General features: G+C 44.9%; 1 protein-coding gene across 1 annotated transcript; it reads left to right on the top strand.

The window, feature by feature from the left end:
- The first annotated feature begins 12,604 nt into the window (after positions 1–12,604).
- csrnp1b (cysteine-serine-rich nuclear protein 1b) lies at positions 12,605–25,442 on the top strand. Its single transcript, XM_041961391.1, has 5 exons — positions 12,605–12,787; positions 19,354–19,546; positions 21,436–21,695; positions 21,803–22,099; positions 22,196–25,442. The coding sequence occupies exons 2-5, from the start codon at positions 19,372–19,374 to the stop codon at positions 23,183–23,185; spliced, it is 1,722 nt and encodes a 573-aa protein (XP_041817325.1). The 5' UTR covers positions 12,605–12,787; positions 19,354–19,371; the 3' UTR covers positions 23,186–25,442.
- The last annotated feature ends 622 nt before the right edge of the window (positions 25,443–26,064 follow it).

Below are 26,064 nucleotides of genomic sequence, written 5' to 3'. Positions count from 1 at the left end.
CGTACATACATACATAAAAATGCATTACACACATGCTCTATAGCTCTTGACTAATGTCCTGTGTCTGCATGTGACATACAACTCCCTCTCCATTTCACCCGGACGACCTTCCTCCTGGTACACAAATATTGCTCATTACATGGGGGTTTATGTGCTCGATATAGCCATTGACCCTCAGCCTGCCTCTGGCTCCTGCCTTTCCCTCTCTCTTCCTCATCTCCTCCCTGTCGATGGCTAGTTACCGATGGGGCAGTAAATTATAGTGGCTGGCCTGGGATTAGGTATGAGAGGGGGATGTCTGAGAGGCAGAGTGGAGGAGGATGCACACACGCAAACACACACATACCCACACAGATGATTGTCCCTTCGTATGCCAGACAACTCCACATTTTAGTGCTCCTCCCCCTCCTCCACCTGCAGATTGCTCTATCAATCAATCCCATTTCCTGTTTTACTTTTTATGTTTGCAGATGCACACGTTTGAATGCACACGCAACATGCAGCAAGCCATTTCTGCAGCTGTTCAGATGACAAACAACACGATGGACAATTAAGAAATGAATGTGTGGACCTGTTGATGAGGTTTAAACTTTGGACAGTGGTGCTTTATATTGATAAAAGGTGCAATATTTAGATTTCTTTCCAGTGAAGATTTTTTTCCCCTGGATTTTGTGTAATTTTCTAAAAATAGTAAATAATTGGCACTCTTTCCCTCGTGCAAATTTTGGAACCAAGACTAATCACCTCACCTAATGACACAATTTTTCATTTTAAAACTGCATGTGGGAGTAAATGACTTGTTAAGGTCAATATTTTTTTTTTTTTTTTTTTTTTTTTTTTTGCAGTGCATGTTGGGGGTAAGAGGAGCCAGTAGTCTTAATATAGGGAATGACCTCAGTGGTGTCCTTTCCTCCGCTCCTACTATAGACAGACTGTGCACACATGGACCCGAGCTCAAGGCAGCCGATGGAAATAGAATTGCTGCTGGGATTTCTCCACCAAATGACCTGGAAAACATTGCCTGCTTGACTTGTGGGATAATATGTGTATCTCCTGCACGTCTTAGCACTAATATCTAATTTCTCAAGACACCAGAGTCATCTTTAGCTATTTGCCTGCTTGCTCAATTAAATCAGATACTGTTTTTCTTTTTCTTTCTTTCGTGTTTTTGCACCGTAAGGAAGAACATGAAATAAGTTTTCTTGACATCACTATCAGGGCACTTTAATGTCTTAAATATCAGGACTGTGCTGTGTCGTAGGAACAAATTCAGTCCACGACTAAATTCAAGACTGCTCTCTTGGTGCGACTCCAAACTATTTGGCATTCCTTTCTCAGTTCCCTCTGCAGTGTGTTGCCAAAACATTTTACAAATAATTACGTGTACTTCTGTGCAAACGCTTAGGAATCTCCATTTTTTTCCTCTTTCCCTCACATGCACAAGCAGATATGCAAGTGTTCATTATGTTTGTGTGTTTGCATGTGCAAGTGTATGCAGCAGAGTCGGTGTGTGGGGTCTTTGTGTCCAGGAGTGAGAGACCTGCTCCAGTGATTAATGGGGTTCCTGTGTGAGGCACCGCAAGGCGCCGTACACAATCACTGGGCCAGACCGCAGCCCCGCCAGGCTTGTCCTTCACATGAGGAGAAGAGAAAGGCGGGAAGGAGGGAGGGTGGAGGGGAAAATATTCCCTCGCTGTCCTTTACTCTCTTTCCTCCCCTCTGCCCATCCATCCTGCTTTCCCCTCCCAAAACTATCTACTTTTACAACTACTCCCACCCTTGTCTCCGTCCTCTCCCTTTCCGTTGGCCCCTGTCCTCTGTTCAACTCAAACTGTGGCGCGTCCACGTGCGCGCAGACACGACGTGAGAAACAAATTTCAGAAAGCGCACAGGAAAAAGAACAAAAAGCAGAAGTGCAGCGAGAGAAAAAGATAAAGTGAATTGTCAGCGCAACATGGGCCCGACTTTGAAGGAAAAGCTGGGGTGGAGGGTGAGGAGCCTGCTGTGAATCCCTCTCCCTCCCCCCATCTCCCCTTCCCTGCGGTTCGGGTATGCGGCCCCTCTTCTCAGTGTTAAACAAGCCTTTTAAATAGGCTTTAACCTGGGCCCACCCTCAATGGGGCCATTGTGGGAACGGATGTGTGGACAGTAGTGCTCGGTAAACACAGCTACTTGTCCCTTTCTCACATTCTGAGGCCATTCTGCAGCGGCTAGCCCGGAGGTTGACGCTGTAGTGTGCATGTGTGTGTTTGTGTGTATTGGCGGAAGTGTGTGTGTGTGTGTCAGACTAAGTGAGGTAAAGCTGAAATGGACTGAGAGAGAGAGAAAGAGCAGGGGGAAATGAGCTTGTTAGAGGAAGGAAGAGTGTGGTAACGCAAGCTAATCAGGGGCATATAAATGATGAAATTTAATCTTAAATTCTTATATAACACAGCACCAAATCCAATCACCCTCTTAGTCTGTCAGTCAATAAATCTGAACGACTGTCCAGGGGCCTGTGACCACTTTTCCTGCCCTGACATCCACCCCGGTCGTCTTTTTTTGTTAACGCTAAACGACTGTGGACTTATTTAGTTAACCCACGTCAGTCCGTCGCTGGATTTCATTATCTCCCCTCTCCCAGGGTCTCTAATTGGGCCTCACTGTTGTCGGCCTGGCACCTGCAGTTGGCCCGCATGTCACTGTAGCCGTGGTAACAGCAGCATGCTGCGATGCTGATTCTTCGAGCCTCAGCGACTGCACGTCCCCCAGCCACCCCCACCTGCTCCTCCCCTGCGGTTCCCCCATTACAAGCGGCGTGTTGTCTTCCATCCACCCAAACCCACCCCCACCCCACCCCAAGTGAAAAAATGCCACTCATTAGACATTACGGGGTAATTTTGTTTGACGACAACCAAGGACTGCAGGGCCGGAAGCTGGGATTTAGTTAACTAGTTTTAATAGAGTGGGTGCACACAGGACTCTGACCGTTTGTTTACATAAACACACATAACTAGATTACATAACCAGACTATGTTAATTATTACATTACCGTGGCTCTCAGTTAACTGCCCATGGCTGTACGTTGAGTTTACAGTGAGAAAAGCAGCAAGACTCTGTTGCTGTTGATTATTTGGTCCTTGTCCTTGGAAGGATGATACCACTCTCATGTCTGTGCGGCAAATATGAAGCAGGCGCCGGTATCTTGTTAGCTTAGCTTAGCATAACGACTGGACACAAGGGGAAACAGCTAGCCCGGCTCTCTCTGGAAGGTAAGAAAATCTGTCTAGCAGCACCTATAGAACTCACTTAACATTTTTTTTTTCGTTTCAGAAACATGTAAAAATGATTAAGGTGTGGTTTCACAGGGGTTATTTTCAGGGTTTGGGTGTGTTACTCTTCATGCTAAGATAAGGTAAACGGCTGTAGCTTCATAGTTAATATACAGATGTGAGAGTGGTGTCGGTGTTCTCATCTCATTCTCAGCAGGAAAACATAAGAGTGTCAAGATATTTTGTCGCTGTTCTTTTGTGCACAGATACATTCAGAGAAACTTAAACTGGCAATACACATATTAATTTTGTAAAAATATAAAAAAAAAAACTCAGTTTGCTTTTCTCAACAGATACTAAAGAACTTGAAACCCTGAAGCTAACCCCTTCTGTAGTTACTTGTTTGCCCAAATACTCAAACTGTTTTTACTTCATATAAAATTCTGACAATTTCATTCTACCTCTTCAATGAACTCTTTCTTCCCTTTTGTTTCCAAAGCGGTGTTGGTCGTTTCTTCACAGACAGTTGGACACAAACACAGTGTGTCCTGTGTTGCTGGTCAGCACTAAGCTCTTAGGAAAATGAAAAGCGGTCTGGATGTCTTTGCAACAGCGGCGGCAACAATAATACCACTTGGAAACGAAGAGTATGAAAGCTGATTTGCTGTCAACTCCCTCACAAATCTTGTTTTCTGTCACAAATAGTCTGAAAAGGCTCTTTTGCAACCAATTTGTTTAGAACCTCAATGGCTCACGTGACCTAAACCTCAGATACAGAGAGAAAGCCCCACATGGGCTGAAACTGAAAAACTGATGAATTGTGATTACTATGTTATTTCTCTTAGTAAGAAAGCGAGTGAGCTGTTGACACTCGCAAATATTTCTCCTGAATCCTCAAGACGACATCAGTTTTCTGTCAGTGCTGGAAATTTCAGCCGCCCGGCCCGCTTTTATTTCCGAGCAGCACCTATTTTGACATTGTGAGATACTGTACGCTTTGAAATTGTCACACAGACAATGAGAATAAAAAAAAAAAAAGGAGGAAGTGCTCTGTTTGTGACGGGAAACACGACAGTGTGTGGTTTCCTTCCCCTTGTGTCAGGGAGAGTGTGACGCGACGTGGGACTTCCATCACATTCAGTCAGTCTCACCTCGCGTTGCTGAGAAGCAGCTTCTCGATTTCTGCTGAAAGGAAGTCTCTTTCTGTAAATCATACCTCTGATCAGTATCACTGTAGCATAGTGAAAGTATATGAGTGAGCAAAGGGAAGTTATTACTGGGCAGATGAACTACTAACATGTTTGTTCAACGGCGCAGTGGCTGTAAATCCATCAAAAAACTTCAGTCAAGAGGCAGAGTTTTACACCTGACTGTGCATCAATCTTGGCTGCCGTGTGTGCACATGTTAAATCATAGCATGTGTGAGACTTCACTGTTACTATCAGCTCTGTATCAGTATCAGCAGAGCGCTTCCTGTGCTTCAGAAGCCTCTGCCTTTTCTTTGCAAGCACGTGTGCTGCATGTAAACATTTCAATGAGGAAGTGCTGCAGTAAAAGGAAAATAAGCAGATGAGGGCTTTCGCTTTTGTTGTCTGGCACTCGACCGAGCTAATATCTCTGTGCTCGCTCCTGCACTACATCTTTTAGGACTGTTATGTTGCCATAAAGCACAGGTTGCCATGTATTGATTTCTGGGCAATGGAGGGAGCCGTCAGGAGCGGTAAATTCTTGAAGACATGTGTCCCAACAACACTGCTGCGAGAGCGCCGACAGCACTTTCAGAGCGATTGAGGAGGGTGTGACGGCAGCTCAGGAGTCTACAACGATCACAGCGTCTATGGGGTGAATTCGCAGAGATAAAGGTCGATGGCGCGGTCCAGTGTGGAAGTGAGGTTTAGCTTGGTCATGTGAATAATGGGCCTGAGTGTCGGCGAGGGATGTGCTCCAGGCAGGGGACCCCCTCATTAACACTCGTGTCACTCATCACGCGCCCTTTCACGCCTCTTACACACCTCTTTTTTTCACTTTCTGTTTAGTGTAACGGTTTTGTGTGAACGTGATTTCTGCACAGCGAGAGATGCTCTTTGGTGATCTCTTACTCGTTCACCTCACAGCGCAGAAACACTTCAATAATAGATTCAGCCTATTAATATTCTGGGTGCCAGAACCATCCGTCTCATATAACTGGAGGATTACCTGGATTCACAAAATACACCTCATGTCCAAAAAGAAGTTGAAAACAAGGGCAAAGGTGGTGAAACAACTGGTTGATTAATCGATAAGTCAAGCTGGACAATTAATCCTAAATTTGTTCATCATAGAGTCATTTTTCAAGCATAAAAGCCAAAAAATGCCTATTTCCAGCTTCTCACTTTGGAGGATTTGCTGCATTTTGGGGGGGTTGGGTGGGGGGGCTACAACTAATTTGATCCCTCAATTAATTGTTTTGTGCATTAAGTTTCATACATTTGACATAAATTGAAAATGTAATATTCAATTTCAAGTTGACGTAATCAGATGTCCTGTTTTGTCCCTCATCAGTCCAAAATCCAAACATATTAAGTTTAATATCATAGCAAATAAAAAAAAGAGAATTTTTGCATAAAATTTAAATAATAATTCCATCAAAATAGTTGCAGATTAATTATTCTGTGGATTTACTTATCAGTTAATCAAATGATCATTTCAGCATTAGTTGTCTTTGTCTTGTGTGATATTAAATTGAATCTCTTTGGGTTTTGGACTGTTGGTTTCATCAACTGGTGGCCAGCGGGCCACATCTGGCCCGCCAAAGCTTCCCATCCGGCCCGCAGAATATTGATGAATTCAGAAAATGTGCACATCTACTGGTGAGTGGAAGAGGTCCAGTCCGTCTTGAGAGGGATTGTCGATTAGCTTGCCAACCTCTGGCAACCAGCTAAAAAGTCTGTTTCATTAAAAATTCATAGTTCACCAGTTCTGCAGAATCTGATTATTCTCCAATTCCACCTTCTCCACAACGTGAACCCACCGTCAAACCACCGGCCACTCCCCTGAGCTGACAGCAGCTCGCTGGCCGGACTACAAGATTCAACTCAGGAGCTGTCGGAGAATCATTAACCGTGTCTATCAGATGCAAGAGGCGTCACTTGGGTTTGGCCAACTGTTGTAAACTGTCTCAAACTGAGTATTTTGTTTGCTTCCTGGGATCCTGGAGAGGAGTTTTTGTTGCGATGAGGACTCGTTCACTGGTAGCTGAGCTGTGGTTTTTCTACTGAGCGCTGACTGCCTCCTCGGTGGAGCGTTCTCTAGTTATTAAGTGTAGTTATTATTATGGATTTCCGTGGAGTCTGCTCACACTGATACAAGCTCTTAAAAATAACATTCATTTTCCAAGAGAGTGGAAATATTAAACAATAACAGCCTAATTGAGCCTAATTCTTTTATTTGAATGTGCAGCCTGACATCAATGGTGAAACTGTTGTGGCCCTGCTTTTTTTAAAATCTAATTATCTAGAAAAATAAAGGTACACTAAACTCTTGATGCTTTGAGTGAGGCCATTCTTTTGATAGTCTATTAGGCAATCAATAATATTATGTCAGGGGGAAGTCTATAGCACATCACACCGATGAATAAAACATAGAACAAACGTCCTGGGAGAGGCAATCCAGAATGCATTAGTCAGACAGGCCTGTGACGTTGCCAAGTAAACAAAACCCAAACTGGCAGCTTTTCTTCCCCTAAAGCTAAAGACACATACAGAGACCCAGTAAGAGCAAACACACTTACTGTATGCAGCGATGGCAACCCAAACATAGTACTTGTTTGTTACTGAATGAATGGAGGCATTGAAAACCCAACATTTCTTGTCTCGGTGTTGTGGTGACAAAGGAAAACAGCAGAGGCAAGTTGTTGAATTTATGAATCGTGCCTGTCCCAGGGCCGAACAGCTGAAACTCATGAATATTACTCAAGCGTCCAGCTCAGACGGTCTTGGACGGTGGAATTGAGAACAGACTAGGCAATCCTTTCATGTCAACAATCTATGGAAGGAAAACAACAGGAAAGGTAGACGCTTGAAAGGCTCTTTGTTCTTCTTGGAAAACTGCACCACGTTTCCTCACTCATCCTCAAAGGTGGAGGGGAAAAAAGGGGGAAGAGAAGAAAAAGTGACCTCTCCTTTAATGGGCAGCTGATGATGTCACATCACTACACACAGAATCTTTGGTCTCCAAGTAAACCAGCTCTTCTGCGTGCTGATTGGCTGGCCGGCTGCAAGAGGGGGAGGGTGTTTTTTTTCCCCTCTTCTTCTTCTTCTCCTTCTTCTTTCTCTCCTGCTCCTGGATTAATCCCTGTGCCTGAGTGAGCTCATCTCTTCTTTTCTCTCTCTCTCTCATGTAACTTGTGTCCAAACAACCGCTATTCTCTATGTTGTCATCTCCCAGCAGTCTCACACAAAGCTGCATGATTCAGAGGGCTGCATTGTAATTAGTACATGATGATGTTGAGGTGTGTACGTGCGTGTTTTCTGCTCAGGTTTTCAGTAATCGTATTAACAAAACACTTACCCAGCGTTGAATTGCTGCTCAAAATCCAATAAATTAGCCATATGCGTGCTTTTCTAGGCTAAATCTATTTCCTCAAGTGCTCTTTTAATCCTCAAGTCTCATCCCCTGTAGCTCTCCTGCTTGTTTTGGCTGTGATGAACAGCGGCCTGAACTCCGCGCTGCACTAGTTGCCCTCTGCAGTGAAACACAATGCCATGCGCCTCTATCACAGTCATGTCTGGGGCTACAGGTGACCAGCTGTCTGCCTGTGTTCCTCTCCTCTGGGACAGCTGGAGCCATCAATCATCTCCCCCTGAGCCCCGTTGCGTCCGTCTGCCCCGACAACACCAGGCTGTCTCATCTGGTCTGTCGCTCCTCCGGGGGACGCTTCTTGACTTCCATCGACACAATTTGGATTTTGCTTATTCGCGGGCTTTCGGGCAAGCTTTCTAAATCTCAGCTGACGCTCTCATGCTGCGAGCTCTTTTTTCTTTCTTTGAATCATGCCTATTTATTGATGGCTTTGGCATTTCACTCTCACGGCCCCAGTCTTCACCTTGGGAGCAGTTTTATGATGCCTCTGATGGCCATAAATTGATACATTGTTGAGCCTACTCCTCGCAGCACGTGCAGTCACAGGCCTTTCTCCCTCCGCAGATGGAAAGCATTGAAGCCCATTATTGTGCTCTTGGAGGGGCGTCTTCCACCATGAACTCTCTGGCACACTTTTAAAGAGAGTGGCCTTAATGTATTCAGGCCTGATTCAGTGGCTTTGGCACTTGGGCTACCATCCCCCCATCCGACACACACGTGCACACACACACACACACACACACACGTATGCAGCTCTTTTTCTCAGAAGAGAGGGTAAACATGTGTGAGTCGCGCTGTTCCCTGGAACTTTTCCTTGTTTATCAAAAAGGGAATGGATGGGCCTGACAGGGGACTTCAAAGGGCAACATAAAAAAGCACGAGTCCAACCGCCAAGACATTTCCTGTTTATCTCGAGAGAACTTCATGAAGGACACTTCATCAAAGACCAAAAACCAGCACAGGAACTGACAACAAGTCTTTATGCTGCCCAGATTCGCCTCTTACATAACGTTTGTCCGTCAAACAGCATTGTCGAAGCCGTGTCAGTGATCTGATGTTTGCAAAGCTTCGCCTATAATTAGGCTTTACGCTGAACTAAACCACAGAAGTGTCAGAGTGAGCGAGAATGTCTCCGGGCTCTCAGGGACTTGTCAAACAGAGGGCTAATTGTTAATGCTGGTGATTATTAGGGGTTTTTTTGTGCGAGTGTGAAGAGGGCCGAATTCCTCAGTAATGGCTGTGACTGCTGCTGCCGCTCATGTGACAGTCGGTTTCTTCCTCGGGGCCGCGGACGGTTCATTGTTGTGTCTTTTAAGAGTTGCAGGGCGACAGGGAAGCTAATTGGGTGGAGTCTGTCTGGACACACAGACTCCCAGGCTGCGCTGGAGCATTACCACGTCACACACCCTCACCTACACTGTTTTGCGCGCCTCGAATGCATGAAAAAAAAAACCTTGACGGTATTACGACACAGATGACAGCGATGATTGTGAATGCAGATAGCACTAGTAAATGTTTATTTAACCGTGCCACCTTACAGCTTAAAGCAAAGTGATTCATTGTGAGCAGCTTAACCAGTGATTTTTCAGGGAGTTTACACAAGTGTCAAGTATTTCACAATAAACCTGCAGAAATCAGAGAAAATCAGAAAAAATAACTGCCAACTGTCTACACTTTTTTCCATTTTTTCCATTTCTTCTATTTGCAACAACAACAATGCAAAGGCTGCAATAACACTTTAAATGGCCCCTTTGCTCCTCGCCTTAATCATAGTGTAATTAGGCAGTAACAGTATGTGATGAAACAGATACCGTGATCTTGATTTTTTACTGAGGAAATGTTGCATGTTTGAACGACAGAAAAGAGACATTACTTTTAATGATTTCTTTATGTTTTGCTGAATTCACCCACTGGACCCCTCACTGATCAGTCAGAATCTGGCTTTAATGATCACACTTCTTATGTTTCTGGACACAGCGACATGTAATGCATCCTCTTTGTGCTGTTAATCAGCAGCTTTTCTCACATGTTCACCGTTGCTTCAAATGGCTCACAAATAAGTTGCGTGGCGAGCTGTAATCTCTGTTATCTAACATGTTCATTATCACAAAGCCGTTCACTCTTGTTTAAATGCTAATTTATGGCTCCAGTGAAACTACTGCCTGCAAAGCAAATCGAGTAAAGCCACACACTTGTTCACTGTAGCTTGTGTTGATTTCAGTATGTTTCACTATGAACTTGTAAAACAGAAACACTGTGGGCCCGATATGAGCAGTAATGAGAGTACTTCTGCTGTCATTCAGCTTGATGTGCTTGTTTTGCCTCTGCCCTAAATGGGGCCCTCAGGCTCAACAGGCCAGTGAGAAAGGGCCCTCTATTAGCAGGAGACAATTAGCATAGCTCTATGTACACAGCTTTAGGAGAGCCGTCCCCACATATCTGACCTGCACCTGTATTGACATTGGCAGAACACTTTGCCTCAGTGTTCAGGTCCAGCTGAGAATGAAAGCAGAGTATGTCAGTGAGCTCGCCGTGGGCAATGAGACTCGTAAATACCTGGGAGGAGTTCAGAGGAGGAAAAGGGTGTGCGACACCGCTGGTTCTGGAGAAAAGACTGATTCAATCAGCTATTACCACACTGTGGGAATTTCACATATTGTGCTGTGTGAAGTCATTAATTCTGTGTGAAAGTTTGGTCCTGACCTCGGTAACAGCGGTTTCAGGGCCTTAGCTTGAGCAGAAAAGCCGAGGTCATGAGTAAAACCCCCACGACTGCCCCACACCAAACTCAAGCTTTATTTAAAGGGGCAGTTCTTCTCTTTCTCTGAAAATTGAACAGCTTCAAAAAACCCTAAACTCTAACTATAATAACTCTTACAGAACATTTTATTTTTCCACATTACAAAGTTCTTTCCAGAGATCTTTTTAGAAAATTATTAAGAAATGGTGGACGTATAATAACAATAAAGATTTTTTTTCAAAATAAATGCTTTTTTCAAGCTCTCTGCATGCTGTCAGCAATGATTTATTTATTTGTTTTTGCAGCTCTTCCAAGAAATAGTCACACCAATCACAACCTCCTGTAAAAAGACAAATATTTATTTTTATACTTGTATTTCACACACTGCATCCTGTCTTTGTGCTAAGCTAAGCTAACCGGCAGCTAGCTGTAGCCTCGTATTTCTCAGACAAATATGGCATTAATCCTCTTGTCTGACTCTCAGCAAGAAAGCAAAGGCCCAAAAGGATAAACTTTTCCTTTGAGGAGCCTACAAATACCAGAATCAGCCTACACCATGTGTACATTTTTAACTGCTGGACGCAAACTTCCTCAAGGTTGCTAAAACTCCCAAATACCAACTGTATCTCATGGTCTCCCTGAGCTGCTGGTGTTTGCTCAGATATTGAGCAAACAGCAGATACTGAGCAAACAGCAAGCTGGTGTATGGAGTTAAGAATATTTTGCCAAACCACTAATAACCACTGCCGTCATTACAAAGCAGACACCATTAAAGGTAACAGTGCTCGTATCAGTTGAGGCCTAGTCCCTGCGGCATGCTGGGAGTAACTTTAAGAATGCTGTTCTGACAGTTGTTTCCTTCGAAACATCGCTTCACTTTTGTGTTCCATGAAAAAGAAACTGAGTCATAATTTCGTACAGCTGAGTCAGTGTTTTCCTTTGACTGGAAATAAGCCACGCCACGCAGTATTACAGCACCACCCACGCCACTATTAGAGACGATGTTATGTGTGCAGTGGTGATAACACTCATCAGTGCTCACCGTGGAGACGAATGTGGGGATCCTCTGATATCTGCATGTGAAGACGTCTGGGTGATGTGGTGGATCAGACCCTCGGTTTACAACAACATCACAAGATAATGTACTGTTGCCGTCCAGCAGCCTTGTTTACAGCGTTGTTCCAATGCATTTCTCACATAAGCCAATAGGATTTTTTTTAAATTCTCTTAAACCTGTAAAAAACTCTTGATCCTTATACTACACTTGAACTAACCATCTACGAATATATATACAAATTAATGATATAATGACATACACTATCATTGTATATATTTAGACTACTATCTATACAGTATATTATCAAAACAGGAAAGAAAAACACCCTTTTTACCTTTATGCATTTTTAATAAGCAAACAATTCAGCTAAATAAGTATTTCTAAACCCATTAAAGAACACTTTCTGTGAACACTATAGAAATTCAATATAGAAATTCAGTTATTTATTCAGCAGTTATTTCACTCTTTTATTCTCGTACCTTCTGTTTGAGAGCCCTAATGTAGTTTGTTCATCTTTTATTCTTATACAGCTCTCTGTCACAATGATGTGACCTTATTTTGCGTATATTATTATGTGCTGTTGTATTGTTTCATTTTTTAACTCATTACTGGTTATATTGTTTCTGAACCTCACACCCTCATTACATTGCTCATTGTCTCCCATTTTCCAAACCCCGTCTGTGTGGTCGTTCATCTCTCTGTTATGTTAGATTGCGCTCTGCAGATTTATCACCATCGTTATTCCATTAGCGCGGATGACCGTGCGTGCTATTCTCCTGCAGGTAGTACGGGCGCAGTCACAGAAGAGGACAGGCAGGAAGCGGCGTGGGCAGCCTCCCTGTGTCACCGCCTGCGTCAGACCAGACGCCAGGGGGGAGTTTTCCACTGACGAAAAAGGCTGCGCTTCTCGGCAGTCTGCTACAGACAAGGGAAGCGCTTCAGCTGGTACGGAGCTCCGTGCGCCGGAGAGACGCAGACAATAGCACCGAGGAGCCGTCTATATGCGGGGATAAGCGCTGTATTTATTCCTGCCGTTTGGATTACTTCCACTCTGATCCCATCGGCTGTTTCACCCAACGAGATTTGGTCACTAATGGTGATCGGATACCCGAATTGGTGGTGAGTAGAGGCTGAACGCACAGTTCGCTGCCGGGGTTATTGAGCGCCGTGTTTTCTGTGTTTGAGCTCAGCGGAGGAGGGAAGCCAAATAGTTTGAATGTTATTCCCTCTCGTGTCATTTAAATGCGCTGCTCGTGCGGCCGTGCAAGGGCGGAAAAGCCGCTGTTACAGGTGAATCTTCACCGAGAGCTGATGGGATTTATTTTAAAAAGAAGAAAAACACACACACACTTTGCGTTTTAGTCGTTTAACTTTACGCTTTGTTGTAAATGCTGACACTGAAGTGAGTTTTAACTACTGGCTGCTTTACGCACAGCTGATCTGATCACGATCTAACGATAGCAAAGAAATAAAGCGATTTATTGATTTAGGCGAGATTCCAACAATCCGCTTCATCCACTTATTGATTCGTGCATCGATCATTGATTATCCCGGTTTAGGGGAAACTTCCCAGCTCGCACCGGGACTGTTGTAGCTTACTTTACACGAGTGTGTTTTCGGTTGTGGATTCATTTGTGTGAACTGTTGATGAGGTCGGCTTTGTGTATTCAGCCCGTGCGGAGTTGTTCTTGTTCACCTCAGCGGTGCTGGTGCGCCTCTTGTAACTCGAGCGACTCCTGAAGGCACTACATGAGCACACACACACACACACACACACACACACACACATACACAGCTGACAGGGCTGCTGTCATTAGAATTAGCATTAATCATGAGGAATGATCGGGTCAACGGGGAGGGAGCGCGCTGCCCCGGCTCCGCGGACGCGCACGTTTCGGCCACATTTGATGATTGATTTTTGATTGATGATTCATTTTTCACCTCGTGCGCGTAACAGCGAGCCAGGCGTGGGTAAAGAATCCTGGGCGCCTTCATTGTTTGGACATTTTTTCTTTCCATAACAGCACATGGATATTTTCTTTTCATAACCAGTCATTTTGGCGCATAAATGTTTGTGTTCGTTTCTGGAAAAGCGTGCGCTTGCTGTGTGTTTATTGACTTGATCATCCCACCAGGATTTGCTGTTATTAATGCATTTTATGTGAAATGACACTATTAGCGCGAGGCTCTTATTTTCTAGAGCCGGGCTCTATCTGTTTTTGATAGAGCGACTGAGTGAATATAATCGTCTCTAGCGCGACCTCACCCGGATCATTTTTGGAATCATGTTTTCTGGAATTAGGCTACAGGGAGCTGAATGATCCTTTGTTTACAGAGAGGGAATAGAGCACTTGATGCTGTGCATTTCTTGTGCCCCTCATTTCCCAAGAATGTGCAGTGATGTTGAAGGAATCTTTATCTCCACTTACATAATATTATTTTCCATTTTAGCTCAGGACGAATCTGTAAATAACAACAACTAACCAGTTTGTTGCCTTTTCTTTAAAAACTAACTCAAATGACAAAACGGCGGCAAAAGCTTTGCAACATTTGGAGGAATTCCACAAATGATAAATCCCATTCGTGACTCCCTCACCTCCATCAAATGATCCTGCACTCAGCTAACCTTGTGGTGCCTGCAGCTGTCAGACACAGCATAGATAAACTGGACGGCCACTTCCTGTGCACTGCAGCGTATGTTTCACAAGCTCAGGAAGCTCACACACACACACTTTTAGTATCTGTCTCCCCAGCTGGCAGCAGCAGCAGCAGCAGCGGCGGCGCTGGGTTCAGACAAGGTTGTCTGTGCCTGCTTCATTTTGGTCACGCAGGATGGCCCTCACGCTTTTGTGCCTGGAGACGGGGGAGAGGGTGAGGGGAGGGGGTGCGTGCAGGGAGTCTGCTGACGGTCTCCCACACAGCAGCGGAGAGCCCCCATCTGCTTTGTCCTCTCCCAGCATTCCATACTGCAAGTGTCCCAGACTGGAGCACGACCCCTGAACCCACAACCACCTCCCCCTCTCCTCCACACACACACACACACACACACACACACACACACACACCCAAAGCAGCATGTTTACTGCTAGCAGACTCTTCAGCAAAGGAATTCTCCACTTAAGAGTTTCTTAACTATGTTTTTTTTTTCTTTTACACATATGCAGAGTTTCTGATGCATGCAAAAAACAAACAAATCACAGCTGCATATTTTCTGCATCTTTTTATCTTTTTAGCCCTCATTTGGTTTATGATTATACTAGCCCAAAGACATCACCTGGCCATTCAAGTTTGGCCTGCGTAACAGATTAGTGACAGCTGAGGGCATGTGAGGTCCACGTGCAAGCTAATACCCTGTCAGGTGTGGCTAGGAAAGGTAGCACGCTCGGCTGCTTTTTGGGAGTAGGACTTTCCAGTGGTTAGCAGCAGAAAACACATCTGGGTTAGATAGAGCCTGTGTTCTTCTCCCACTATTACAGCAAGAGTGGCGCTGCCAGAATGGAATTCCTGTGGCTTGGAGACATGACATTATTTATTTGTTTTGTACAATCCTCCCTCCTTCTTCCCACTACCTCTCCTTTTTGGAATCAGAGTGTGCACGGGTCGAGGGAGAGGAACAGAATGTTTCTGTGGCACAGTCACAGCGAGCTTTGGGCTTCAGCGAGAACAACAGGCTCACAGAGGAGAGAACGGGAGCTCTCCCTGCATTGTTCCAGCAGGTGGAGCGCTTCTGAGCAACAGCTGAGTCGAAGAAATGAGCCAGTGATTCCCCAGCTGTGCGGGAGCTGGAATCCAGCCCCGCCGTCACCTTGATGGCTCTGATCAATTGCCTCCGTCTTCTCGGTGGCAGGGCTGGTAGTGAGAGGTGCAATACCTTGAAGCCTGGAGGGGGACGGCCTGCACAGACACGCTTCCACACACGCAGGAAGACTCCCAGGCTCATCATTATCACATTTTATGAGCACTCAACTCACTCAGTCAGTCATTCAGACACTGCACAGAGTTGTCAGCGTGCCATGTAAATGCTCTTGGCTGGCTAAGTTTAGTGTGACTTGTCGCTCCCACCCACACTGTTATCAGCTGCAAAGGGGCTGAACAGGCAGTGCAAGGGGGCAAAGTCAACTGTGACTTGTCCTGTTGGACTGCAGGGCAAATGGGGGCAGTTTAAACTGGCTGCTGGCTGATGTCTAGTCATATGCAGGAATGCACATCATCTTTTTTCCTTAAGGGTTTTAATATTTTCCTCGAAATGTATATTCCGCTGTGTCCTTGTGGTTTTCCTGGGTTTTTTTTTGTTAATGCTTCCGATTACAATTCTTATAGAATAACTCTTCTCTGAAGGTAGGGATTGTTCCACCTTAAAGTCCTCCTATTATCTAAAGTGAAAAGGTAGAGCAGTTTTATTAGCTTATAACTTTTGAATGTTCTTAGTGAGTGATTGATTAAACCTAAACTTTTTAACATTTTGAACATCCTCCCCTGTTTGAATAATTTAATATTCCTTAATAAGAACTTGAGTAGCTGTCTGCGGATAAAATAGAAATGAATTGGGATTCTGAAGACATATTAACAGCCTGTAGCTGCATGTATCAAGATAATCTTATTCGACTGACATAGTTATGCATCTGACTTGAGCTGTGTAGCGCTTCTGGTGACAAATCTCCTCGCCTGAGATTTATCTTCCCAACTCTGTGACAACTGGCTGGGGAGCACCTCAGCGGATGCGTCCTTTATCTGCCTGCCTGTGTGCGGTTGATGGAATGACAGTGATGCATAATTTAGTGTGCGCAGAAAACATGCTGTGCTCCCTCTCTGGTTCGGCTGTCCGATCACATCCATTCTCCATTTAGAGCAGACGTTCACAGGCGCTGCTTTCTGGAGGAGCCGGCTCTGAATTCGCCTCTTTTATCTTTGCCTCCCCCCCTTTCCTCCACCCTTTTGCAAATGAGTCATTGCACGATTGTTGTCTTTTTACCCCCCAGTCCCTTGCTCCATCCGCTCTCCCTGCTCTCTTGGCCTTGTTCTGTGGGTGCAGCGGCTGAGCAGGCTGAGAAGCCCCAGATTGACTACAAGCCGTCCCCTCGCCAGGATTAACCTCTCGCCATTGTTTCTGCCCGTTGAACAGGATTAACAAATCAATGTGTCAGGTAGACTGCAGTCAGGAGACAATGACCCAGTTCTGACACCACTGCCTCCCCACCTCTCTCCCTCTCCTCCCCCTTCTGCCTCACTGCAGCTTTTAATTAAAAAGACTTTGCTTAGCTGGCGCTATGCACTCCCTTGAGGATGCCTCACAGCTTTGTTTTCATTTTTTTTCTTTGCAGGGAAAAGGGGCGGTGGGAGCGATGGCAAAAATGTAAGGTGAACCCATGTGTGCTCCTCTCTTCTCGCACTGCGATGTGTTTGCTGTGGTGTGGCGTTTAGAGCGCACTTGTTGTCTGATCAGTGACCACATGAGCAACAGATCCTGCACCCAGGTGTTTCTAAATTGTTTCAAGGCAAACCCCTTGATGTGATAATATTAGTAGCCATAGAAGGCATTTGGAGATTATTTCCTGCTCGAGTAAGTTGATGGACCAGAAATAAGCGGTTGCTTTTCTCATCGCTTCGGTAACGTGAAACACACTCGAGCACAGAGGTGGTCATGGTGAAGGAAGCCCTTTTGTTTGTTGCAGGGATGGTATGAGCCAGTTTGACCTATTGCAAGGTGATTCATTCATCATATGTGCACTGGGGACAACAATATCTGACTGCAGCAATAACAATAACCCTGTGTACAGCTGCAAAGCTACCCCCACTGCCTATACAGAGGTGTCAGCCTCTTGCCCTTGACTCTGACTTCCCTTTTATCCTTGTCAAAAGGCAGGAGTGGTTTTGCATAATTGCTCCCCGTTGCATGCTGAAAATGACCCCCTCCTTGCATACCTGGTCAGGCTTTTTTTTTTTCGGTTCCCCGAGTGCTGACACTTGCATAACACCCTGATAAGAAAAACCAGGCATGCAGCAGGTCACACATGGTGTTAAAGTTCCTTTAAAGCCATTGGATGATCTCTGGGCATGACGTGTGCTGCCTTTGACACATTTAGCTGCCCTCTAAGGAGTAGTGGTGACAAATTAGCCTGTTGCCAGGACAGCTTGGTGTCTGTGTGTCTGAGCCGTGTTCGGTCTAATAATTGATATGTTTGGGACATAAATTTAACTAATTTAAAGGTACATACTCTGCAATTATCCCAAAAAAATCTTACAAGCCAAAAAGTAACAAAGTGAAAAAACAACCTCTGAGAGTTCCTTATAAACATTTTGACAAAATTATAGGTATTACCAAGCAAATATTTGAGCAAACAGAAAGTAAAAATAACCAAAGATTGAAGCGCATCCATAACATGCTCGAGCTGCAGCAGCTGTAAGTAATTTGGCTGCGATTCCCGAAGACAGTAAACAGTTTGATGGCAAAATGATCTCTTTATGCATAAAGTAAAAGCGTCCTTTCCCATTCCACATCATCGAAGGGAGTGCCTGCGCTGGAGTTGAGCCCAGTCATGTCTCCCTTCTCCCCTCATTTCCTTCCTCCCTCCGTCCCTCCTTGTTTAAGTTAGCAGGAGCTCGGCCCACGGACTGCGATGATGACCTGTCTTGTCCAGCAGTCGCCGTCGCCTCGCGCTTCCCAGAAGTTGTGAAGAAGATTGTCTGTTGTTTGTCAGAGCAATGTGACGCATTTATGTCCCATAACCATAAAACACACCAGCAGCGAACCTTCTTTCTCATCCAACACGATCATTTTTCATGTCATGTGGTTTCTGCTCTTTCTTTTTTTTTCCTGGAACAAACTGAGGAGACAGAAGTTGGCAGAGAGTATTGTTCATTGACTAAAATCAGATTTAAAGATACCAACAAAGCTTGTACGTGGAAGCCTTTTCACAGATATCAGGCAGTTCTTTTAAAGATTAGCGTGTAAATGGCATTCCCTCTTCTCATGAAGTGGTGATCATTTTTCCCCCTGTCTGTCTGTCTCCCTGTCTGTGTCTCTCAAAGGATTGATTGTTTTTATCGCTGAACCAGCAGCCCCTCTCACGGGAGCTCTGAAAGAATACATGCAGGACTTGCACAACAAACACGTCTTGACTATGCATAGCCGTGCATATTTACTATGAAGGCCATGAGAGCACATTAAACAGGACAAGAGCAAAATTGCCCTGGCTTTGGCCTGCATAATCGACAGTGAATACTGCCTAAAGGGAATGATTGAAATTAAATGTCTATGGCTAGATGATTTGGTCACCTCTGTGCGTGGTCCTTCTCTCTAATCAATGCATTTGCTGAGCTGATGGGATTTGGAAGAGGGTGAAGGGTCCAGTAATTGTTGACTTATGCGAATCGGCCTGATTGATTGCTTCCTGTGCCATGGCTTACTTCCACTCTCAGCTGAGTGCAGCACGAGATTGGGATGCATACGGTCTCACATGGCTGAGCACAGGGCTCGCTTGTACCAATAACATCGTGAGAAGCCTGTATATGTGTGTGTGCAATAGCCTCCATGCAACATACAGATCATGTTTATTCATTGTTCTCTGGTTATAGTACCAGATACTTTATATTCATGAGAGGAAACTTGAACCCTTGGTGATCCAAGCTGTTAAAATAAGAGTGAATAATTTGCTAATAACCCCTCCCTCTGCTCTTTCCTGCAGATTGTTCGCACTAACGCCATGAGTGGGCTTCTCAAGAGGAAGTTTGAGGAGGTGGATGAGGACCCATGCTACTCCTCACCCTCCTCCCTCTCCTCTGCCTGCTCAGGCTGGGACTCGGAGGGGGAGAGCTGCTACTCGGACACCCTGGATTCCACTCCCAGCAACCCCAGCTCCCCGGCAACAAATTTCAACAGTGAGTGTCCTCTTCCAGCTAAAATAAATCATAGAAAGAGCTGATGGTACATGCTTTTTAATGCGTTCTCTCGCCTTGTCTTTACTGCTCCGTCTCCGTCTCTGATAACAAACCCATAAAAATGGGACAGAGTTAAGGAATTTAGGCAGCTGGCAGCCCATGAAACACTTCACAGAAATGATTTCAGACTTCTGCAATGAATACCCCTTTTGATTTCATGCCCCGAAGCTGCAAAATGGCTAATCGCATTATGCAGTGGCTGCTCACCTTGGCTCTGTCTCCACCTTCTTCCCAGAGCCTTGCACACAGAGCCTCACCTTTCCTTGAGAGATGTGGGTTGAGCGGCTTCAGGGTGTTTCCGTCTGGACCTGGGTGCGTCTGCTGGCCTTTAGGGGACCAGTCGGCTTGGAGAGGGATTGTAGGGGAGAAGGGCAAACAGTTGTGAGGTTTCCAGGATGGTGGGGCATGGAGCCAGGAAGAGGAGTGTGGCAGGTTGCCAAGGCTGGAAACACACAGAGCCTTGTCTGAAGCCCGGGCGTGCACCCAGCACAGGTGCTGAAAGAGGCTGGCTGAAGGGATACAAAAAAGGGGGTTGGCCGATCAAGAAAAGAAGGCATGCAGACACATCTAGAAGAGCAGATTGTGCAGACCATTATAAATCCGGTGTTTGTGTTGGACAGAAAGTTGCCTGCCATTGTGAAGTGAAGGGGGAAAAACAGCCAGCAAAGCTATCCCATTTAGAGGCAGCCGAGAAGGTGTCATTTGTCTCCTGTGGGTGTCATAAGCCTGACTGCATTTGATGGATGTGAAGCTGAAACTGGCAGTTTCTTTCATCTGTATTACCCCTAGTGGCAGATTAGAGGTTATAGTAAAGCTATTATCTGTACCTGCATTGGGCTAAAAGGTTGCTTCTCTTCATCTGAGCTTCAGTTTCCACTGCAAGTACACAGAATTTCCCATTTGACTTCTGCTCGTTGTCGAGGGTGCGTCCCAAAAAAGCTCCATAGCTGAGAAAATGGGAATCTACAAGGAATTCCCCACCTCACATGCTCAACACATGTGGAGTATTAGCATCCTTTTCTGTTCGCACATACACACACACACACACAAAGAAAACATTGGCTCTGGCGGCTTAAGCAGAGGAAAAAGTTGCTTGTCTTTAAGCGAGGCTTTAAAGTCGTGTTGAATATTCCTGGGCAAAGGAAGTGGAATTTATAATGAAGCTTGAATAATTGTTGGACTTGATCCCACACGTGGTTCCACTTGATTCCCATATGGTTTTATTGTATTTGTCTGGGTATAGAAAGATGGCCGGTTGCTGTGGGTCCTGAATGTTTTAACAGAGACGGACCTTTGACTCCTGTCATTCACTGGGTCATTTGTGGGGATTGTCAGCTTGCAGGGAGACCATGCTGGGCAGTTTTTATTTCTGTCCGAGAGCTGCACTTCCACCCTCCACCTCTTCCGGAAGCCCAAAGCATTAACTCACCAGTTTGTGATCCTGGCAGTTCTGCTTCCTCCGCTTTGTTGGCCACTAAGGGGAAATTCCTGGGCTGGGTGGTTTTTTTGTCATAGTAGGACAAGAAACAAGGCTGAATGGATTCTTGGTAGTTTAGGTTTCACTTTACAGGATGTAAGTGTATTGGACTCTTGTTAGCAGTGTCTTTTAATTGGGTACATGATAAGGCTTGGTTGAGGACTAGGGCAATGAATCAGAGGGGTGTCCTTTTACAGTCTGTTCAGCACACATCTGAAGACTTCGTGTGGTGGGGCATTATGCCATCTAGTGGCACATAAAAGCAACTGAAGCAGTTCAGAGGGTTGCTCCTCTTTAAAACACTGATCTTCTTGGGTAAGGTATTCTAAACCTACTTTTTCTTCATCCACAGCAACATCAATCCTAAAGAAATCCAAGAGAGCAAGGCGGGGCAACGTGACGTTTGATCAGGTGACAGTGTTCTTCTTCCCGCGGTGCCAGGGCTTCACCAGTGTTCCCAGTCGAGGAGGATGCACTCTGGGCATGATGCAGCGCCACAGCGTGCTCCGCACTTATACGCTCGCTGAGTTTGCTGTGGAGCAGCAGCTCCTACGTCGGGAAAAACTCCTCAACAGGCTCAGAGAGGAGAAGCTGGAGGCTCTCAAACTGAAGGTGAGCAACCTTTCCTCGCAGTGTTTTGAATGATTAGTAAAAATCCAAAAGTTGTGAATCGGGGATTCAGCGCATCAGTTAAACGTTTGACGTCTTTTGTTCTCCAGCTGACTAAGAATGGAACCCAGGAGAACGAGGAGGCAGAGCGGCTAACGGTGGACGACATCCCTGAGCACGACATCGACATCAGTGGAGCCAACCTGGAGGAGGGCTCTTTCCTCCAGCCTTACCCGCCGAAACGTCGCTACGCGCTGCTCAAAGCGGCCGGAGTGAAGAAGATCGACAAGGAGGAGAAGAGGCAGCTGCACGAGCTGAGAATCTCCAGGGAGAACTGCGGTTGCGACTGCCAGGGCTTCTGCGAGCCTGAGACGTGTAGCTGCAGCCTGGCCGGCATCAAATGTCAGGTAAGAGCCTAAAAGAGGTTCAACAATTGGGTCAAGCGGGGCTCTTCTTATCTGCATTTCACATGTAGTTTAACAACTTCCCTCTGCTTCTCACAGATGGATCATTCCTCTTTCCCATGTGGCTGTACCAAGGACGGCTGTGGAAACACAGAGGGTCGCATTGAGTTCAACTCCACCAGGGTACAGACGCATTACATCCACACTATCATGAAGCTGGAGCTGGAGAAGAGGCTGGAGGAGCAGTCTAGCACAGAGGAGGAGGAGGAGAACTCAACAGGGGCCACCTCCCTACCAGCGGTGCCCTCCTTCCCCTTTAGCTCAGAGATGGCGACAACTGGGGAGAACAGTTGCAGCAGCGATATGACGGACTCGGACTCTTCAGGTCAGAGTGAGGACTCTGAGGCAGGCGAGATCCCGTGTGAGCATCACAACCAGCTGGACGTCGATGAGAAGGGCCTGAGCCGCATTCTCAGTTTCAGCGACACAGAGAATTGCTCAAGAAGTAGCCGGGACGGTGGGGACCGCAAAGGCATGTGCTGCCAAGATCAGCGGCAAGAACAACAGCAGCCATCTACGGAGGCTTTTAGTAGCTTTAGCATGGTTGACTTTGCAGACGAGAATGACAATATAGACGCTGCATTGTTGGACTCTGCAGGCGATCACACAGACAATCGAGCAACAGCCATCTCAGAACTCTTGGATGAGAACGCCAACCAGGGAAATGCCCTATTCCATAGCAGTAGTGTGCCACGCACGCCCTCCCCCACCGTGGATCGCTCTGCAAGCTACAACATGGACTTGAGCCTCTCCTCGGAGTCAGACCTGGAGTTCTTTGACGGTTTCCCCTGCTTGGGGCCCAGCTCGCTCTACAACTCCCTCAAGGAGTACGAACACATGGACAACTTTTTTCAGTTTCAGTTGCCTAGTTACCCCAGCCTCCCTGCGGCGAGCGACCCGGGGACCTGCCTCCTGGAATCGCTGATTGGCCTTTCGGAATCCGTCCCAGAACCCCCTGCCACATTTACAGACAATCAGCTGTTGGAGGAAGCCATGAAATTGTCTGTGATGGAGTCTGTGAAAGTTTGACAAAAAAAACGTGAAAATGTGTGGACAGTGCAAGAAGAAAAAGAGGGGTTTGGGAGGGGACAGAACATGCACATAAGAAGTCAGCGTGATTTGGGAGGAAGCTGTGATTTCCCTCTTGCCTAGTAAATGTTCAAATTCCAGACTTGCCTTCAAAACGTTAGCAAAGCAGTTTGGGATTATTGCTGTGTGAGATGGCAGCTAGTGTTAAAAGTGAGATGATACAGAATAGAGGTGAATTTGACCAGGCCCATAGAAACCAATGATGGCTCTCATTTCCTAAGGAAGCTCTCTTAACCAAACCAAGATCACCAACCATATGCTAAACAGGAATCGACCTTAACCGGGGCCAGGTTGGGAATCTCAACACAGCTGAATGTGCACCTCAGGGACTTTTTTCTAGCTTTCTAGCTTTTGGAGGCAATGTATGGTGACCATTGCTGTGATGGCCTTCATATGAAACCCGAGTCGAATCACAACGTAGTCCTGTTCATGTCCTCCCTTTGGGCTTACACCCGGATCACTTGAGTGGGTAGGGTCCTCCCCGTGTTGAATCCTGAAGCTAGCGGACCCTTGCTCCTCACGATCTCTCCCAAGGGTCTTATATGGTACAAAAAAAATCCCTCTAAAAGCTCCTCGATCAGCACTTTATCTGTGAAAATAGTTATGTATGAATAGGCATTGTTTTGGTTGTATGGGGTCGATTCAACAGTTCAACGCTAAATTATGGAGTTTCTTATTTATGAGCCGGGTAACTAGAAATAATGCTCACACCATTAAAAGCTGTAGCTGTATTGTCTTTATTGCTTTTGTTTTAAATTATTTCCTTTTATGATTTTATTTTATTTATTCAGATAAAGCCTACTTTCACTCAAGAAGCACTGTGGTTTGATATTTTCACCTGTAAGTGCAATCTTCCTTCCTTTTTTCCATATCACATTTAGGCGTCGCTATGGGAAACGGGACCACAAGTCCATCAGAAAGTATTTAATATCTATTCTCTTCTACATTTAACTTTTTTTTGGATAACTTATTATGTCATCATTTCATTAGTTATTTAATTTAAGACATTTTGGCAATAAAATGGGGTGTTGTGAAGTTTACTGGACGTGCCTGCTTATCAGGGGAGCCATGCCTGCCGATGGTGTGTGCGCAGTGCTTCCATTTAAGCTTTGGGACTGAAAACTGTGGAATCTCCCTAATCACTGAAACTAAATTATGGGTCTATTGTATCGCTGCCTATAATGTAACCATAGAAAATTACACTAATATTTTGTAACTAATTTATGTAGGTTGACAAAAGAATTCTAATCACTGACAAATTGAATATTTTATTAAGAAAGCGAAATGAGTAATTTTCAATCTGGGACAACCTTTGTAATATATGAATTATAGAGAAATGTATACTTATGAAGGTTATCGCTCTCTAGCATTCTGATGTATTTTTCATAGGCAGTCTTATGGTTTGATATTTTAGCAAAATGCCACTAAAACTGAGTAAATTGCAAAGATCAATTTGATTGTATCCTGAATTTTTTGGAAGTCTGTGACTTGGGTTACATTATGTTAGAAATGACACATGTAAAGGGTTTTTGTGGATAAAAACTGCATATATTATACAATTTTTATCGCGCACACAAGCCCTGAAAAGCGAAGAGTTGCCTCATTAATTATAGAACAAGACCTTTCAAAGGTGATTCTGCTGTTGCCTGTGTGAACAGTTGAGGACACTAGAGAGTTGATGTACATATCTCACCCTTTCTACAGCTGTTTCAACAGCCTTTCTGGACCCTTTAGAAATTATGCATGCAGGTCCTGTTTGTTAAAACTTGTTCTGATTAATTGTATACTTTGAAAAGTGCTGAGTGCACATTGGAAATGTATTATTCGCTTTTTGCCTTTTTGATTGCTTTGAAATCCATCCGATATATGTTCTTATGCCATGAAGAGGGCACTGATTTTTGCAAGCAAACATTTGTTTCTCTTGTACAAAACATCAATTCTCATGAAGAAATGGCAACAGTGAGTGTTTATCAATGTAATGTATTACAGTACAGCTTTTTAAATTTTATTTTCAAAGAACGTGTCTTACTTTTTGCCTTTTGTGTTGTACATATTTCTGCTTGAATGGTCCTGCAGAGCAAACAAAGCTGCTTTATTTTTTACATATTCACACTTTAACCTGCTGTTCAAAAACAGTTTCTTTCATCTAAGCCATTTTGACAGCCTGTCCCTCCAAATAATAATAAAAAAAACCATTTTCTAAACGCTTGACTCTTGACTTTATGCTAAACCTTATATATAAGTAAATATGCCCACACACTTGCTTTCTTTAATTTTTCTCATGCATATTTTATGTAGTCTTGGCTTCCTAACTGAAAACATTTTCAAAGGTTTTTGTGTTTTAGCCTACTAAAATCATGTTTTCTATAGTATTAGTGGCTGTAGATGGTTCATGCTCACATTAGATGCGCTGACATTCTTTTTGTTTTTTGTGTAAACCACTGGAATCCATCTGTGGTTTCTGGTCTCCATGGTTAAGAGAAAAACACATTATGTGATGTCATGCTGTAGTCTCCTGACTACCACCACAAACATAAGGCCAGAATTCCCAGACGGGCCAGCGACTGCATATAGCTCACATTCGCCCACCATTAAGAAAATGTGGTTCTTGTTAAGTCTTTAGGTAGATGTGATTCTGACATTAAAGGGGTTTACCTCTGTGCCACATTGCCACTTAAAGCCTTTTTAGCCTCAAAGAAGTCTAGTCCCTTTGGTCTTTGGTTTGAAACATCCATCAAAACATCCTGAGGAATTTTCCATCCCCTGGGGTTGCAGCCTGGGAGGTCAGAGAATCACGACTGTCACCATTTTTGTTAGTA

The sequence above is a fragment of the Chelmon rostratus genome, chromosome 20 (genome assembly GCF_017976325.1).
Source record: "Chelmon rostratus isolate fCheRos1 chromosome 20, fCheRos1.pri, whole genome shotgun sequence".
Taxonomy (NCBI): Eukaryota; Metazoa; Chordata; class Actinopteri; order Chaetodontiformes; family Chaetodontidae; genus Chelmon; species Chelmon rostratus.
This window is presented reverse-complemented; position numbering and strand designations above follow the sequence as displayed.

What these genes read in the sequence shown, in the direction of transcription:
- csrnp1b (XM_041961391.1), top strand. Translation starts at nt 19,372, where the DNA reads ATGAGTGGGCTTCTCAAGAGGAAGTTTGAGGAGGTGGATGAGGACCCA. An exon ending in CCCGGCAACAAATTTCAACA is followed by an intron (nt 19,547 to 21,435) that starts GTGAGTGTCCTC and finishes CTTCATCCACAG; the next exon opens with CAACATCAATCCTAAAGAAA. An exon ending in TGGAGGCTCTCAAACTGAAG is followed by an intron (nt 21,696 to 21,802) that starts GTGAGCAACCTT and finishes TTTGTTCTCCAG; the next exon opens with CTGACTAAGAATGGAACCCA.